The 13059-nt window shown below is 34.6% G+C and overlaps 2 protein-coding genes across 3 annotated transcripts; both read right to left on the bottom strand.

The window, feature by feature from the left end:
• Positions 1–187: 187 nt before the first annotated feature.
• On the bottom strand, positions 188–4593 carry LOC137808434 (Leucine-rich repeat (LRR) family protein). Of its 2 annotated transcripts, XM_068609541.2 has the most exons (2): positions 3081–4389; positions 188–349 (listed from the first exon to the last, which is right to left on the bottom strand). In XM_068609541.2, the coding sequence occupies exons 1-2, from the start codon at positions 4224–4226 to the stop codon at positions 320–322; spliced, it is 1176 nt and encodes a 391-aa protein (XP_068465642.1). In that variant the 5' UTR covers positions 4227–4389; the 3' UTR covers positions 188–319. The 2 variants fall into 2 exon arrangements, with proteins under 2 accessions (XP_068465642.1, XP_068465640.1); XM_068609539.2 differs by lacking the exon at positions 188–349 and having other exon boundaries at positions 2916–4593.
• Positions 4594–8111: 3518 nt separating this feature from the next.
• LOC137808433 (uncharacterized) lies at positions 8112–12857 on the bottom strand. Its single transcript, XM_068609538.2, has 8 exons — positions 12476–12857; positions 10915–12285; positions 10642–10812; positions 10502–10556; positions 9789–9937; positions 9072–9164; positions 8650–8778; positions 8112–8543 (listed from the first exon to the last, which is right to left on the bottom strand). The coding sequence occupies exons 1-8, from the start codon at positions 12542–12544 to the stop codon at positions 8463–8465; spliced, it is 2118 nt and encodes a 705-aa protein (XP_068465639.2). The 5' UTR covers positions 12545–12857; the 3' UTR covers positions 8112–8462.
• Positions 12858–13059: the final 202 nt, after the last annotated feature.

Genomic DNA, 13059 nt, shown 5'->3' with positions numbered 1-13059 from the left:
CTAATGTGGTAACTATTCTTATTTTTAAAAGAGTTTGAATTAGTAAAATAAGTAGGACAAAACGACCGAAAAAAAAATCAAGTATTCAACTAGTGAATGATACTCTTACAACAGCTCACACAATAACACATTTTATAGCATGATATAACAGTTTGGAATGTTATTGCACCACCTCCAGAATTAGCAGTACTATTGGAAGATACTGTGGCAACCTCACATCATATACATATAGCTAATTGCTTTCTTTATCGTCTAGTATCATTTTCACCTCTAACCACTTTATGATACGCTGAGTAAGCACGTTAACTTTGTGTTCATGTCACTTCATGAAAATGACAATACTTTGCACCTACATTTCACACAATCAAACATTTTATATCTATGTTTCTATAAATAAGCATATGATTAATAATCTATTATCTATATTTTATTTGATTAGAATTTTTTTTCTTTTATCATGGGCCCTTAAGTTAGAACATAGGACATATGCACCAAACTTTTACCTATGAAGTTAGTATAAGAATCATTTTAATTAATGGTTATATATATATATATATATATATATATATATATATATATATTCTACTTTGTCATAGGAATTGACAAAGCTAGTTGATATTTTATTGGGCATGACTTTCTCTCTAACATTCAACTTTAAAATCATATCACTTCCTTTGAAGTTGAAACATATATAATATAAATGAAGCTTGTTACAAATGTCAACAACACAAGATTTGTGGAGTGACTTAAGCTAATTAGTTGTTGGAGCAGAGAAAGTATATAATGATAAAGCATGAGACATTGATTTGGTGCATGTGTGTGAAGATGATGTGTCGAGGAGTGGATGAAACATGGTGGCAGTTGGTGGTGAGTTGAGAATATAGTGGTTGCCAGCAAAAGATAGAACTAATTATAAGGTTGCATCAGTGGTTAAAGAAGGTCACCGTTGTTTAAGAGAAAAAAGTGCTCAAATGACACGATAATTTATTTTTCTCTTCTATTTTTGAAGAGTTTCTTGACAATAAAAGAGTATGTATACTCCAATTCCTTTCACAACAATAAGAAGAACACGGCTCAAGTAATTTAAAAGTTAAAGTATGGGTGTATGAGCTCATAACTTGCATCCATTTTACCTCTCTTAAAGAGTTAATATCGGATAAATCTTTTATTTTATCTAAAAGGTTTACAAACTCTATATTTACCTTACATTGGTATAATTAAATTACCTCTTAAAACATTTCTAACTTTCATGAGTAAGTTCCACTTTTTATGTGAGTATATCTTCTACAATATCTACAAATAAAAAATATATAAGTATAAATTAATATAATATTATAAATAATATGGACATAACAAAATATGTAGTGTATTACTTTGTATACAAACAATGAACAAGACAAGACAACAAATAGAAATAAATGTGCTACTCTTAGTCCAATGATAAATTAATATTGAGTTTACTATCTTCAAAAAAATGATGAATATTTAATTTTTTTTTTCTTTCATGTTTGTTTGTGTATGACCTTTTTCATATTTTCAATCATTAAATCTCATATTTCGTATTATTTAGTATACTAAATGAAAAATAGTTTTTTTTTTGTATAAATAGGATAAAATATAAAATGTTTACCCATAAATAATGAACCCACACAGAAAGTACATATTAGGATTCCCATCTCTTTAGGAGAACAAAATAAGAAAAGAAACTGACATTGGTTTCATCATAAACTAAAATTGAATGATATGAGTTAATTTATAAAAAAAATTCTTATGTAGTTTCTTCATTTTATTTATTTATATCTTATACATAAGTTTAATTTTAGCTTATGGAAAAAATATTCTTTTTTTCTGTAAAAGAATTCATGAAAAAATTCACTCAACACATACCTATTATAATAGATACTATAAAATTGATAATACGAAAATAAAAATCATATGAGGAACAATGATTTATAATAAATGATTATGTATAACTACATTAAAGAATCTTTCAAGTACCATGAAACTCCAATTTTTGCATGTTAACTCAAACTAACATTGGGTTAGAAGAAGGAATATATATTTCTCTCAACAATTCCTAAGTGGTAATGATTCTATATCATATTTGGTAAGTTAAAAGTATATGGCAATTTTAAGCAGAGAAATTATTTACTCTTTCTCTGTCTCTCTTTAAACCAGGGAGGCCAATGAATCATCTATTGTTGGTATTAGATAAAACTCTGGGAAAATGAAGCCCGAACTACTATTTGGGCTTTGGTCCAAATTAAAATCTGGAAACACCATCAGACAGTTAGCCCAAAATAGAGCCCACCACAATCTGACAGTGGGCCAGACCACTCCATGCATTATTTCGGGCATGTCCCGAACGTGCATCTCTCTGTCTGACACAGTCACATGCTTACAACGTTCGAGTGTCATAAAAGACACAAAATCTTGCACCATACGACTTCCATTCTTTCTATATCTAACCCAAGATTCTTTACCATTAAATCACCTTTTTAATTTTATTAATCAACACTCAAAAGTGGAAAACTTATATCTTTCTTATCATCATATTTAATTACTAAAATTTTATATTTATTCTGAAATCTATTAACAAAATATCTACTTATTGTTCATCAAAATATATGTATTTATGAAGCTATTAATAATATAAAAACATATTCCCTACGCTATAAATAATTGTATCAAATATAAACACTTAATTTTATACATTATTTGTGATAAAATAAATTGTATAGCATTATTAATTATAATTAACTAATTCGATAATTTGTACAAGTTTGGATGGAATAGATATTTAGTAGAACATGGTGTTAAGTAGATAAAACATAATTAAAACGAATAGAGAAAACTTTACAAATAAAAAAAAAAGGAGGAAGAAGGTGGAAAAAGTTGAGTGTGTAAGAAATGAATGAAGATAGAAGAGAAAGTTGAGATATGAAAATGGAGATGAAAGGCATAATCTAGGGAATGAAGCGGCTAAATCTCTTACACTGTTGAAAAGACTTTTGTTGGGTTCCCTGACAAAAGAAGAAAGAAAGAGGACACCTATACAAGCAATTATCGACAAGACTCACCATGGCAGAACCCGGTTGAAGCGCCATTAGAGCACTCGGAATAGCTCCGAACAAGTAATTCCCTCCCAACAGAAGCCTCTGGAACGGAGCCATCCCAGCCTCGGGGAAAACCGTCTTCAACGCGTACTGGGTCGGAATCATTCCCACGAACTTGTTGTTCTCCAACGACAAAGACGAAAGCCTCGGCATCAACGCCGGGAACAACGGCAGAAACCCCCCAAGCTCGTTGTCACTCAGATCAACGGCGATAACCCCGCTTCGCATTTCCAAACTGTAAGAAGGCACTTCCACCTGCGAGAACTTGTTGAACGAGAGCGTCACCTGCTGCAACGAAGGAAGCTCGAAGAGAGCAAACGGAACGGCACCGCTGAACCCGTTGCCACTCAAATCCACCACTTGCAGGGAGTTCAAGCTCCTCAGAGATTCGGGTTCCAACGCGCCGCTTAAGCTGTTGTTCCGCATTGAAATCTGAATCAGAGATTCGGGCAACGCGGAGGGGAACCCTCCGCCGAAAAAATTGAAGCTGAGGTCCAAGTAGTAAAGACTCTTCAGAGAGCTCAAACTGGGAACGACGCCGTTTAGCTTGTTGGACTGCATTTCGAGGCGTTGAAGGTTGGTGAGGGCGTTAAAAGTAACGGGGATTGGTCCTTGGAGGTTGTTGTTGTCGAGGTAAAGCTCTTGGAGGTTTGAGAGGGAGGATAAGGAAGAGGGTATGGTTCCGGTGAGGGAGTTTTTGGATAAACCGAGTCGAGTTAACCGCGTGAGGTTGGAGAATGACTCGGGGATTTGGCCCGAAAAGAAGTTGTTTGAGACGTCGAGAGTTTGGAGGTAGGGGAGGTTCCAGGCGGCGGGGAGAGTGCCGGTGTAACCGGCGGGGTCGAGTGTGAGTTCGGTGAGTCGAGAGGTTCCCGAAACGACGGCGTCGCACCTGAAGCCGCAGGTGAACTTGTCACTGAAGAGGTTGTCGCAGGGATCAAAGGAGAAGTCCCATGAGTAGATGCAGGAGCCTGGGGTGACGGAAGCAGCGTTAAGGTTGTTCTTCAGTTCCTTCAAAAGCTGCGTGTCGTCCCAATGCGTGGCTGAATCAGTAACCAATGAGGTTAGGAAAAGTGAGAGTGTTAGAAAAGTGAGTGTGAGAGACAGCATTTTGAGTTTGAGTTGAAAGAATGGTGATGGAGGAAAGAGGTGAGATTAAAGACTTCTTTTTCAACATTAACTCACTTTTTTTTCCAACACTAAATGGTGTCAGAGATCTTTTGGGTGAATGGCTTCTCCAATGCATATGAAAAAGAAAAAAAAGGTGGAAAGAAAATAGTACTTCTTCTTTAATCGTAGTTTGGAGTTTTCTAGGTTTTGTTTGCTTCTTGGATTTTTTATTGCCAAATTTACAGTTTGGATATTTTTGAAGTAGATATCAATTTTTTTACATAAAAAGTAGTTATTTAAGTAGCAAATTGTTTTTTTCTTGTTTATATTTGTAAATTAAAATTATTGATATAATTAATTAAAATCTTATTATTTATAAATTTTGCTTATAATAATGTTATTTTATTTTAAAATAACATTATCTCTCTCTGTATTCTTGAATATTTATATAGGGTCGGTGGATCATCAAAGAAGTAAAAAATATATATGATAGAGGTGAAAAAAGATTTGATTGGGATGAAGAATATTATATATGTAAGAGACTTGTTGGAATTGAGATTTAGGTTGTGACGATTATTCATAAAATTGAACAAATGATATGGTTGAAAATTGGAGTGTTAATATATTACTCTTGATGATGACATGTATTTGAAGAAAACCAACATGTTGGTAATTATATTGTGGTGTGATTCTATGGTGTATCATATTGCTGCATACGTGTATTTTATATAATTACAATATAAAAATATTAAAAATATTGAAACAAAATATGAGATTGTTAACTTTCTTCATTATTAATTTGTGATATATTGATAGCTGTCGTTTTTGCTGTCAAATTAATATGATTCTAGCGTAAACTTGTCTAACACTAGAGAGATGATAGTATAATTACGGACAAATGTCCCCAAGTCGTCTCCCAACGAATCCAATAGTAAAATCAATTGATCAGGGTTTAAAACTATCTGCAGGCAATAAAAGTTAGCAATAACAATAAAGATAAAAAAGGGTTTGAGATAGTTGTGCAAAAAATATAAAAGAGATTAAAATAGCAAATAAAAAGTGGTTGATCCCAAGTTCTTCTACCATTGAATTCTTCACAGGTTCTCTAAGATTAATCTTTTCTCAATCCTCCAACAGAGCTAAACCAGATTGAACATGCGCCGATCTGATTCAACTGAAACTCACCAGTAAAGCATGCGTCTACTAGTTTAATCAATACCCACTTTGTTCCATGCGTATACTCCATGGGAATGCTTACCTCCTCTCCCTTGAATCATGCGCCCAAGAAATTAATTAGAACAATGCGAACTAACTAAGAAACCAAAGTTTAAGATAAGGAAGACTCTCAATCATGCGTTCAAGTACAACCTCTCACAAAAACCAGTTTTCCAGGAGATTAGACAATAAAAACAACTGCTACAGAGAATTAAAAATCGAAACTTTTATTGAACAAAACCTCAGAACTCAATGGGGAATTACAAAAGAATCAACCAAAAAGGTTTAGCCTTCCATGCGGAGGCAAAACAAAAGAATTACTAAGAAGAAAATAAACTAAGAAAACCCTATGAAGCTCTCCCCTTTATCTCCTTGATGCTTGTGTCCTTTTATAGGCTTTTCTGCTCCAAGGATCTTGAGAGAATATTGTAGTTTATATTTTGTTAACCGTTTCCAAGTTTCTATCTTTCCATAATTCTTTTTATTTTGCAAAAGATTTGCTTCCAATTCTGTTTCTAGAATCTTGTAGCTTTTATTTTCTCTTTCTTCTCCTCATAATATTTTTTCTGTTTTGGTTCAAGAAGCAACTTGAACTTTTGCATATTTGGCCCATTCACAAAGGTAGATGCTTCCTCCGGATAATTTACTCTAAAAACACAAAATTAACAATAATAATAGTTAAGGCCCAAATAAACCCAATTATAAGAGTATTAATTAAAACAATGGATTTATTTATTATTATAGTCCAATAATCTATGATTAAGGCTATTGTGTGTGAATAAATATATGCTCATCATATATATATATATTTGAATATTGTTCTAGACAAGTTCAGTGGGCGACCTGAACCATAAAACATTTAAAATAGTCAATAACAAGTGTATTCGTAATTTAATATGTAATTTGTCATTCTCTGTAGGATATTGACTAGTATATATGGAGTCAATCGTAACCCCACCGCTTTTTGTTATGATTCTACTTTAATTGGGTAGTTAGTGTTGATTGATTAAGATCTTCCATCATGTGTCGTTTTCCTCATTTCCAGTATGTGGATCGTTGCATGATCATAAATGATCCAAAGTCGGGCCAGATCCATGACCTTACAAATATGTAATGTTCTCGAATTGGATTGGGACCAAGAGAACGATTCGAACACTCCTTAGTCGGTCGGTCAATTCTCCCATCCTTCCTCTCGAAGCAGGCTCCTTACTTTTCTTTCGCTACTCCACCTCTCGTCCTCATGAACTCCAGACTCGGATGATACTTGCAAAAGGAACTCTGACGTTCAAGTGAGAATTCGATATTCGACACTTGACGCTATTAATATCGTATGATGACGTACCTGATTTTTGGAATTTGTGCCTATTCTATTATTATTATGGGTCCTCTGTTATTGGGTCAAATTAGGAAGTTGGATCATGCTTAGGAATGCATTACCTAGTGTTTGATTGTTGATTAGACTCATTAATTATGCTTAGGCGTAATGGTTTTTGTAGTGTCTGCTGACTTGGACTGAGTCTCAAGTCATGATCTCAGTCATACGGACTCTACCAGTACATATACCATTGCATGTATTATGTATTAATTCATTATAAACATTTCACATTGCAATGTACTTTTAATAATAGCATCCATAGCATGTATTATATATTAATTCATTATAAACATTTCACATTGCAATGTACTTTTAATAATAGCATCGTCAAAGTAATATTGGGGTATTTTTTTTGGGTTAAAATCGTTATGTGTAGCACGTTTTCAAGTAAAAATAATTTTACTTTATTTTGTAAATTGTATTTTATTTCATGTATGTTTTGTTTTTTAGTTAATTATTATTTTTTTAAAATTTAAAATAAATATTTCTTTAATTGTCTTTTTAGAGCTTTCTGGTTTTATGATAAAATAATTGCACATTATATAAATATCATTCAAACTCCTCACTTTTTTAGAGTTGAATTTGGAGATAAGGATCTTGAACTTGAAGGACTTTATCAAAATGAGGACTTTATGTATCTGTGAGTACTCTGTCATTCTCACATTCATCATTCTCAACTATTGAACTCTACAACAAAATAGTGTTTTAAATTGTTTGCTCTTTTTTAGCTTATGATACATTCTGCAATACACTCGAGCTATTTTATAAATAGAGAATAACTCTGCAATTTCCATAATAGTGCTCTAACACGTTATACATATAAACAGTGACATTAATACAACTATATACTCTTACTTTTAATAGATACGCATTCAATCTCTAGTCTTGAAGATGCAATGACTTGAGCAATGATATACAACGCAACGACCTGCTACAAACACTGAAGTACTTGCTGGTTGATTATTTAAAACAAGGGCTAGCCTTCAGGGTGCCACCATATGGTTTTTTATGGAGTCATTCCCCAAAAGCTCTTCTTCAACCTTTTCTCCTATCTTGAAAGATGTGATATTCCAACATATCAACCGGGATATTTTTTTAAGCAGTGAAAGGATATAATGCCATAAATCAATGACTAATAAAATGGGAGGTTCAGTCCTCCAATTTCAACACAAAAGTTTATAAAATAATAAAGGAAATACTCTAGAATTGATCATGGAAAACAGCCCCAATAAGGTGGCATCGAAAACCCTATATTAAATAGAGAGAGAGCTTTAAAAATGTTGGAAACAATAACATTGTTTAATAATTATTTATTGATGATTATTCCTACTTGGGGCTGGGATGTCCGTCTCATTAAAAAAATCCTATTACATCAAAATGGGAAATAAGAAACATACAAGATAACAATCAGTTCCCATTGCACAGCAGCCAAACTACATATTATACTATATCTACTGTGAGAGGCCTTTTCATCTTCTATCTGTATGTACACTTTCTAACTTTCGATCTACAACACATTAATATAAAATATTGGCTGGTATAACTTATATTTTTGGCTGGCATACGAATGCTACCCTAAAATCCTTAACATTCGAACTTCGACGCCGTTTCTGTTCTTACAAACAAACCCCCTCTTCCTTGTATCTTCATATCTTTTCATTCACATTTTCTAAAAAACTCTTGACGCACCTATTATTGGTCTCAAAGATGAGTGAAATGCCTCTAATCTGCATGGAATTCATCCACCACAGATTATTATGTTCCAAAGGTAAAGAACAAAATTGCAGCATTTTAATGTAAAAGTTGTTTAAAATAGAAAGGAAAGACAGTTACCTCGATCACACTACTAGCACCAAGACCCCGCGCTTGTCCTGTAGCAATTTCTTTGCCATTCAAAAAGATAGATCTCTTGCCAAGATTTTTAAGTATGAAAGAACCATCTGCGTCGAGCTTTATTAAAGCCTGTAATTTATTATTCATACTAATATAAATTCAGTGGAGGAAATTTAAAATTAATAAGATCTTGAAAATTTCTGGATTTACTCCATGAAGAAAATATTATTCTAGTCCATGCTCTGAATGGGGCACATGTCTAACGAAAATGATACGGATTCAGACATCATCGTAACACATTTAATTCAATTAGCAAAAGATTCATAAGAACACCATCAAATTCTCAATAAATTAATAGCAACTTCATCAGCAAAATCAAGCATGCGCGGAAATTTTGCACCAAGAACTTCTGAGAAATTTACCTGTCTTCTAGATATTTTTGTAGCCGCCTCCTCCCCTTCTTTTCCCAAGTCAATATCAACATGTACATCATTTGTTGCTCTGCCAAGTATAACCTGTGAAATAGAGAGAGGTTCTACAGACTGAGCAAAATAACATATTTTATATTGGGAATAAACATCACAAACTACTGGAAATGAACAGTACCAAATTAGGCAAACCCAAAAATCACAATTTATATTCACTGTTAAGGCATACTGTGGACATGACAATTCAATGTATTAAAGTTCACTCTACTAGGGGTCAATAATTTTTCAGAGATGCAGATGTCACTACAGAATTCAATGATTTTGCACAAAATTAAGTTAAAACATTGGAAGCCACAAAAGGCTCAACTAATAGAAATAAAATATTCAACAACCATGGACAGCTAGAACAAATATGAACATCCACTACTCACAAGACCATTGAGAGCTAGACTGTTTCTATTTTGTTTCCCGTATAACCAGAGCTAAGCATTAATGGCTATGCAATGATAACTACACCATAACTATGCAAGACATTAAATCATAGTTTGGAAATAACAAAAGCATGCACACACTCCTTAAAAAGGTATCAAACATATTTAAAAGGAAAATTCACAAGATTCATTGAGGTGACTTGGGAGGAAGAAAATATTGGAAAAAATTCATTATTCCACATTTTAATGGAAAACAAGAGATGCAAATTCAAAATTGCACCTTGCTTTTTCTAATATATTCCTTCAGAATGCGCCCATACACTATTGCAAGAGCACCCTGAGATCTAATGGCTCTTCCCATAGAGGACTGAGCACATTGCTCCAATCTCATGATGGTCTTCCTACTTTCTTCATGTTGATATCTCAATACTGTAACAAAAGACTACAATATTAGAAGACAGCCATCATTAAGATGCCTAGACATTGATAAAACAAATGAGGAAAACGTTAGCAATAAAACATCAGAGCACAATATTTGAATCTATATTTTAAACACCACTGTTGGTATTTGATTTGAAACTTTAGCGGAGACCAACTGGCACATTATTAATACACAGAAAGCTTATTTCATAATAAACAAAATCATGGGGAAAAAAAATAAAAAACAAACAATCAATTTTCCTTTTCGTTAAAAATTCAACCATTTAACTTCAACTTTTAACAAATTTTGAGCTAATATATAATGCCTTAAGCAGAGGGTGAACTAGGCAACAACAGTGAGGCTTGTTGCCTCATCACCAGGTTAACCATATATTCTAGACTTCTAGTTACTGAAACAACCCATCCACTCACAGTGGTAAAGTTTTGTAGAATTAACCCTCCCTAGATCTCACATGGGGGTAGGGATCCTTTTGCAAAAGGTTTCTCTTTTAAAATTAAAAGCATTAGAGAGAAGTGTGATACTTTTGGTTTATCTTGATTTAGATGATTTACCTTCTCTCCTTGCATTTGGATCTTGATCCATTGGAGACAAATCCATTTCAAGAATCTGAGCAGGCAACATTAAGAATATGAGATATAACTTAACTAAATATGGGGAACAATTACCATTCAATGCAACATATTCTGCATACCATTGTCTCGACATCAGAAAAGTTAGGAAGTTCGTCATCATCATAATCATCATCATTATAGTCTACATCATCATCTTCAATATTACCTCCTGATAATGATTTTGCTTCTGATTTTGATAAAGCTTTATCTTCCTCAGCCTTAACATGTGCAGTAGCTGGTGCGTCAATATCCTGTTTATGTGATAAAACTTCAGTGGAATTTTCTTAAGTAAAATCATAATTAGTTCCCCAATGAATTTTCCAATATAAGGCATCCTTGGACCAACACATTACCTCTTGTTTCAGATGTCGATCGATCACATTCGTACGAACTGATCTGCCATGACTTGGGTTGACATCAACATTGTTATTCTGTCTACAAACTGCAGAGATAGAGTTTCTTCCAGGATTTTCACTTTTCAGTCCAAAAACAACAGGTTTGTAGCTTGAATTCACATTAGGCACCGTTTCTTGTCGAACAGTTTGTGAACCAGCAAAAGACTGAGAAAGAACGGCTTCTTTCTTCAGGCTTCCATCTGGTTCATTTCTTCTTTGATTACTCATAGCAGATTCTGAAAAACCCACCTCTTTAGCAACTGGTTGGGATTTCAGAGCTGCTAATTCAGGAATTACAACGGATACATCCATATTAGCATTGCATGGGATATCAGGGTGCTCAGTATTCAACACACAGATCATAAATCCCTCACTGTGTTCAGGATGAGGACTTTTTGCTACAGCTGACAATGCAGCATTGTTTCTAGGATCAGAAACTAAATGCTGATCATCACAACTGCCACCTAATGGATTAGCTGCAATTCCCAGCCCATCAGAAGCATACCCACAAGGCACAGAAAGTTTTGCTTCCTCATCCAACTTCTGCAATTCACGAACATCACCAGAAGAACTCGACAGAAGTGAATCAACATTATCATAACATGGCTTATCCTTATTCTTATCCATAGCCATTACCTCCTTCCCCTCTACATTCACAGAGAGAACTGCATCCTCATTTGCCAAGTTCACGAGACTTTCAGCATCAGGAGCATTTAATTTCAACCCACCATTCCCACACTCATCTTTCAAATCCACTCCCCCTTCAGAACCACAACTTTTACCCTCAACACTAACATGAACAGGCACATCAGGCAAACAAACATCCTCAATCGTTTTCCACAGAGGTACATCCCTCACCAAATCACTCAATTGCCCTACCTCTACCTCCTCTGACCCCAAGCAATTCTCATAACCAACTACTCTACTATTCACAACATCACTATTTAAATTACTATCCACCACCACATTCTCTTTTCCCTCACACCCCACCACCCCGTTCTTTACCTTGGAAGACATGACGCTGCTGCGGTGCCGGCGATATTTTTTCTGCATGGCGCAGTACTGCTTGCGAACGCTTTGAAATTTAATCTTCTTCCCAACACCACCACTGCTTTGAAATTTCCTCTTCTCCCCCGCACCACTCCCACTTCCTTCGCCACCGGTAGCAGCTGACTTGGCCAGCTCCAAATTCCTCATGGCAAGGGCCGCCTTGGTGGAAACATCCCCGTCGTAGAGCAGAGACAGCCACCGATCTTGCAATTCCCTAAAGGAGTACCGCCGCGAGAACCGAACGGCTCCTCTCGCCAGCGATTCCAGCGAAGCACCGGCCTATACAAAATTAAACACAATCAAACCAACCACAATAATGCAAGCAAGAAACAAATAGCAATCACTTAATTCTATGTCAACTTGCAATTCAATTTACTCAATTGCGCGAAAATTGACATGACAAAGAATAGCATAATTGAGTAGAAATTGAATGGATGAAGAGATAGTAGGGTTTGGCAGAATTGAGTACCTCAACGGCGTTTTTGAGGAGAAGGTCATCTTCTGGAACCCAGGGAGGGAGAACCTCCACGAGGTCCATGGCAGTAGCAAGGATAGGGTGAAATGAGTTTAGAAATCTGTGAGAGAGAGAGAGAGAAGAAGAAGAATTGAAGTGGTGAGAGAATGTAAGAGTTAAAGTAGAAGATTGTAAGAGTTGGGAAAGAGCGCGGGTAACGTGTGAGAGGTTTCATTCACAAATCACACAACCTCGTGACCCTCTTCTCCTTTTCTTGCAACATATTCGCACAAATGATTCCCTCCTTCACCTTTTCCACCATTTCCAACACACTTCTCAGATAAACGGATACTTAACTATTAATTAATCTCTTCTTATCTGTTTAATTACTCTCTCTACATCTGCTGAACTAAAAATTAACTCATATTTAGTATTTTTTTTATTAAATTGAATTTTAACTTTTTAAACACTTGAAAATAATGTTAAATATTTCTTATTATAATAACAATAATTATGTATATCTCTTGTTATAATATTCTTACCAAAAATCGAAGCACTCTTTTTATGAATATGATTTAATCTTAAATTCCAAGAACGTT

The sequence above is a fragment of the Phaseolus vulgaris genome, chromosome 3 (genome assembly GCF_051622355.1).
Source record: "Phaseolus vulgaris cultivar YP4 chromosome 3, ASM5162235v1, whole genome shotgun sequence".
Taxonomy (NCBI): domain Eukaryota; kingdom Viridiplantae; phylum Streptophyta; class Magnoliopsida; order Fabales; family Fabaceae; genus Phaseolus; species Phaseolus vulgaris.
The sequence above is the reverse complement of the archived record's forward strand: the minus strand, read 5'-3'. Positions and strand labels throughout refer to the sequence as shown.

Excerpts from the sequence above, each read along its gene's own strand:
- LOC137808434 (XM_068609539.2), bottom strand. The coding sequence starts at position 4,226 with ATGCTGTCTCTCACACTCACTTTTCTAACACTCTCACTTTTCCTAACC.
- LOC137808433 (XM_068609538.2), bottom strand. The coding sequence starts at position 12,544 with ATGGACCTCGTGGAGGTTCTCCCTCCCTGGGTTCCAGAAGATGACCTT. Across the intron at positions 12,286-12,475 it reads TCCTCAAAAACGCCGTTGAG|GCCGGTGCTTCGCTGGAATC; the intron begins GTACTCAATTCT and ends AATTTTGTATAG. Across the intron at positions 10,813-10,914 it reads ATCGACATCTGAAACAAGAG|GATATTGACGCACCAGCTAC; the intron begins GTAATGTGTTGG and ends TCACATAAACAG.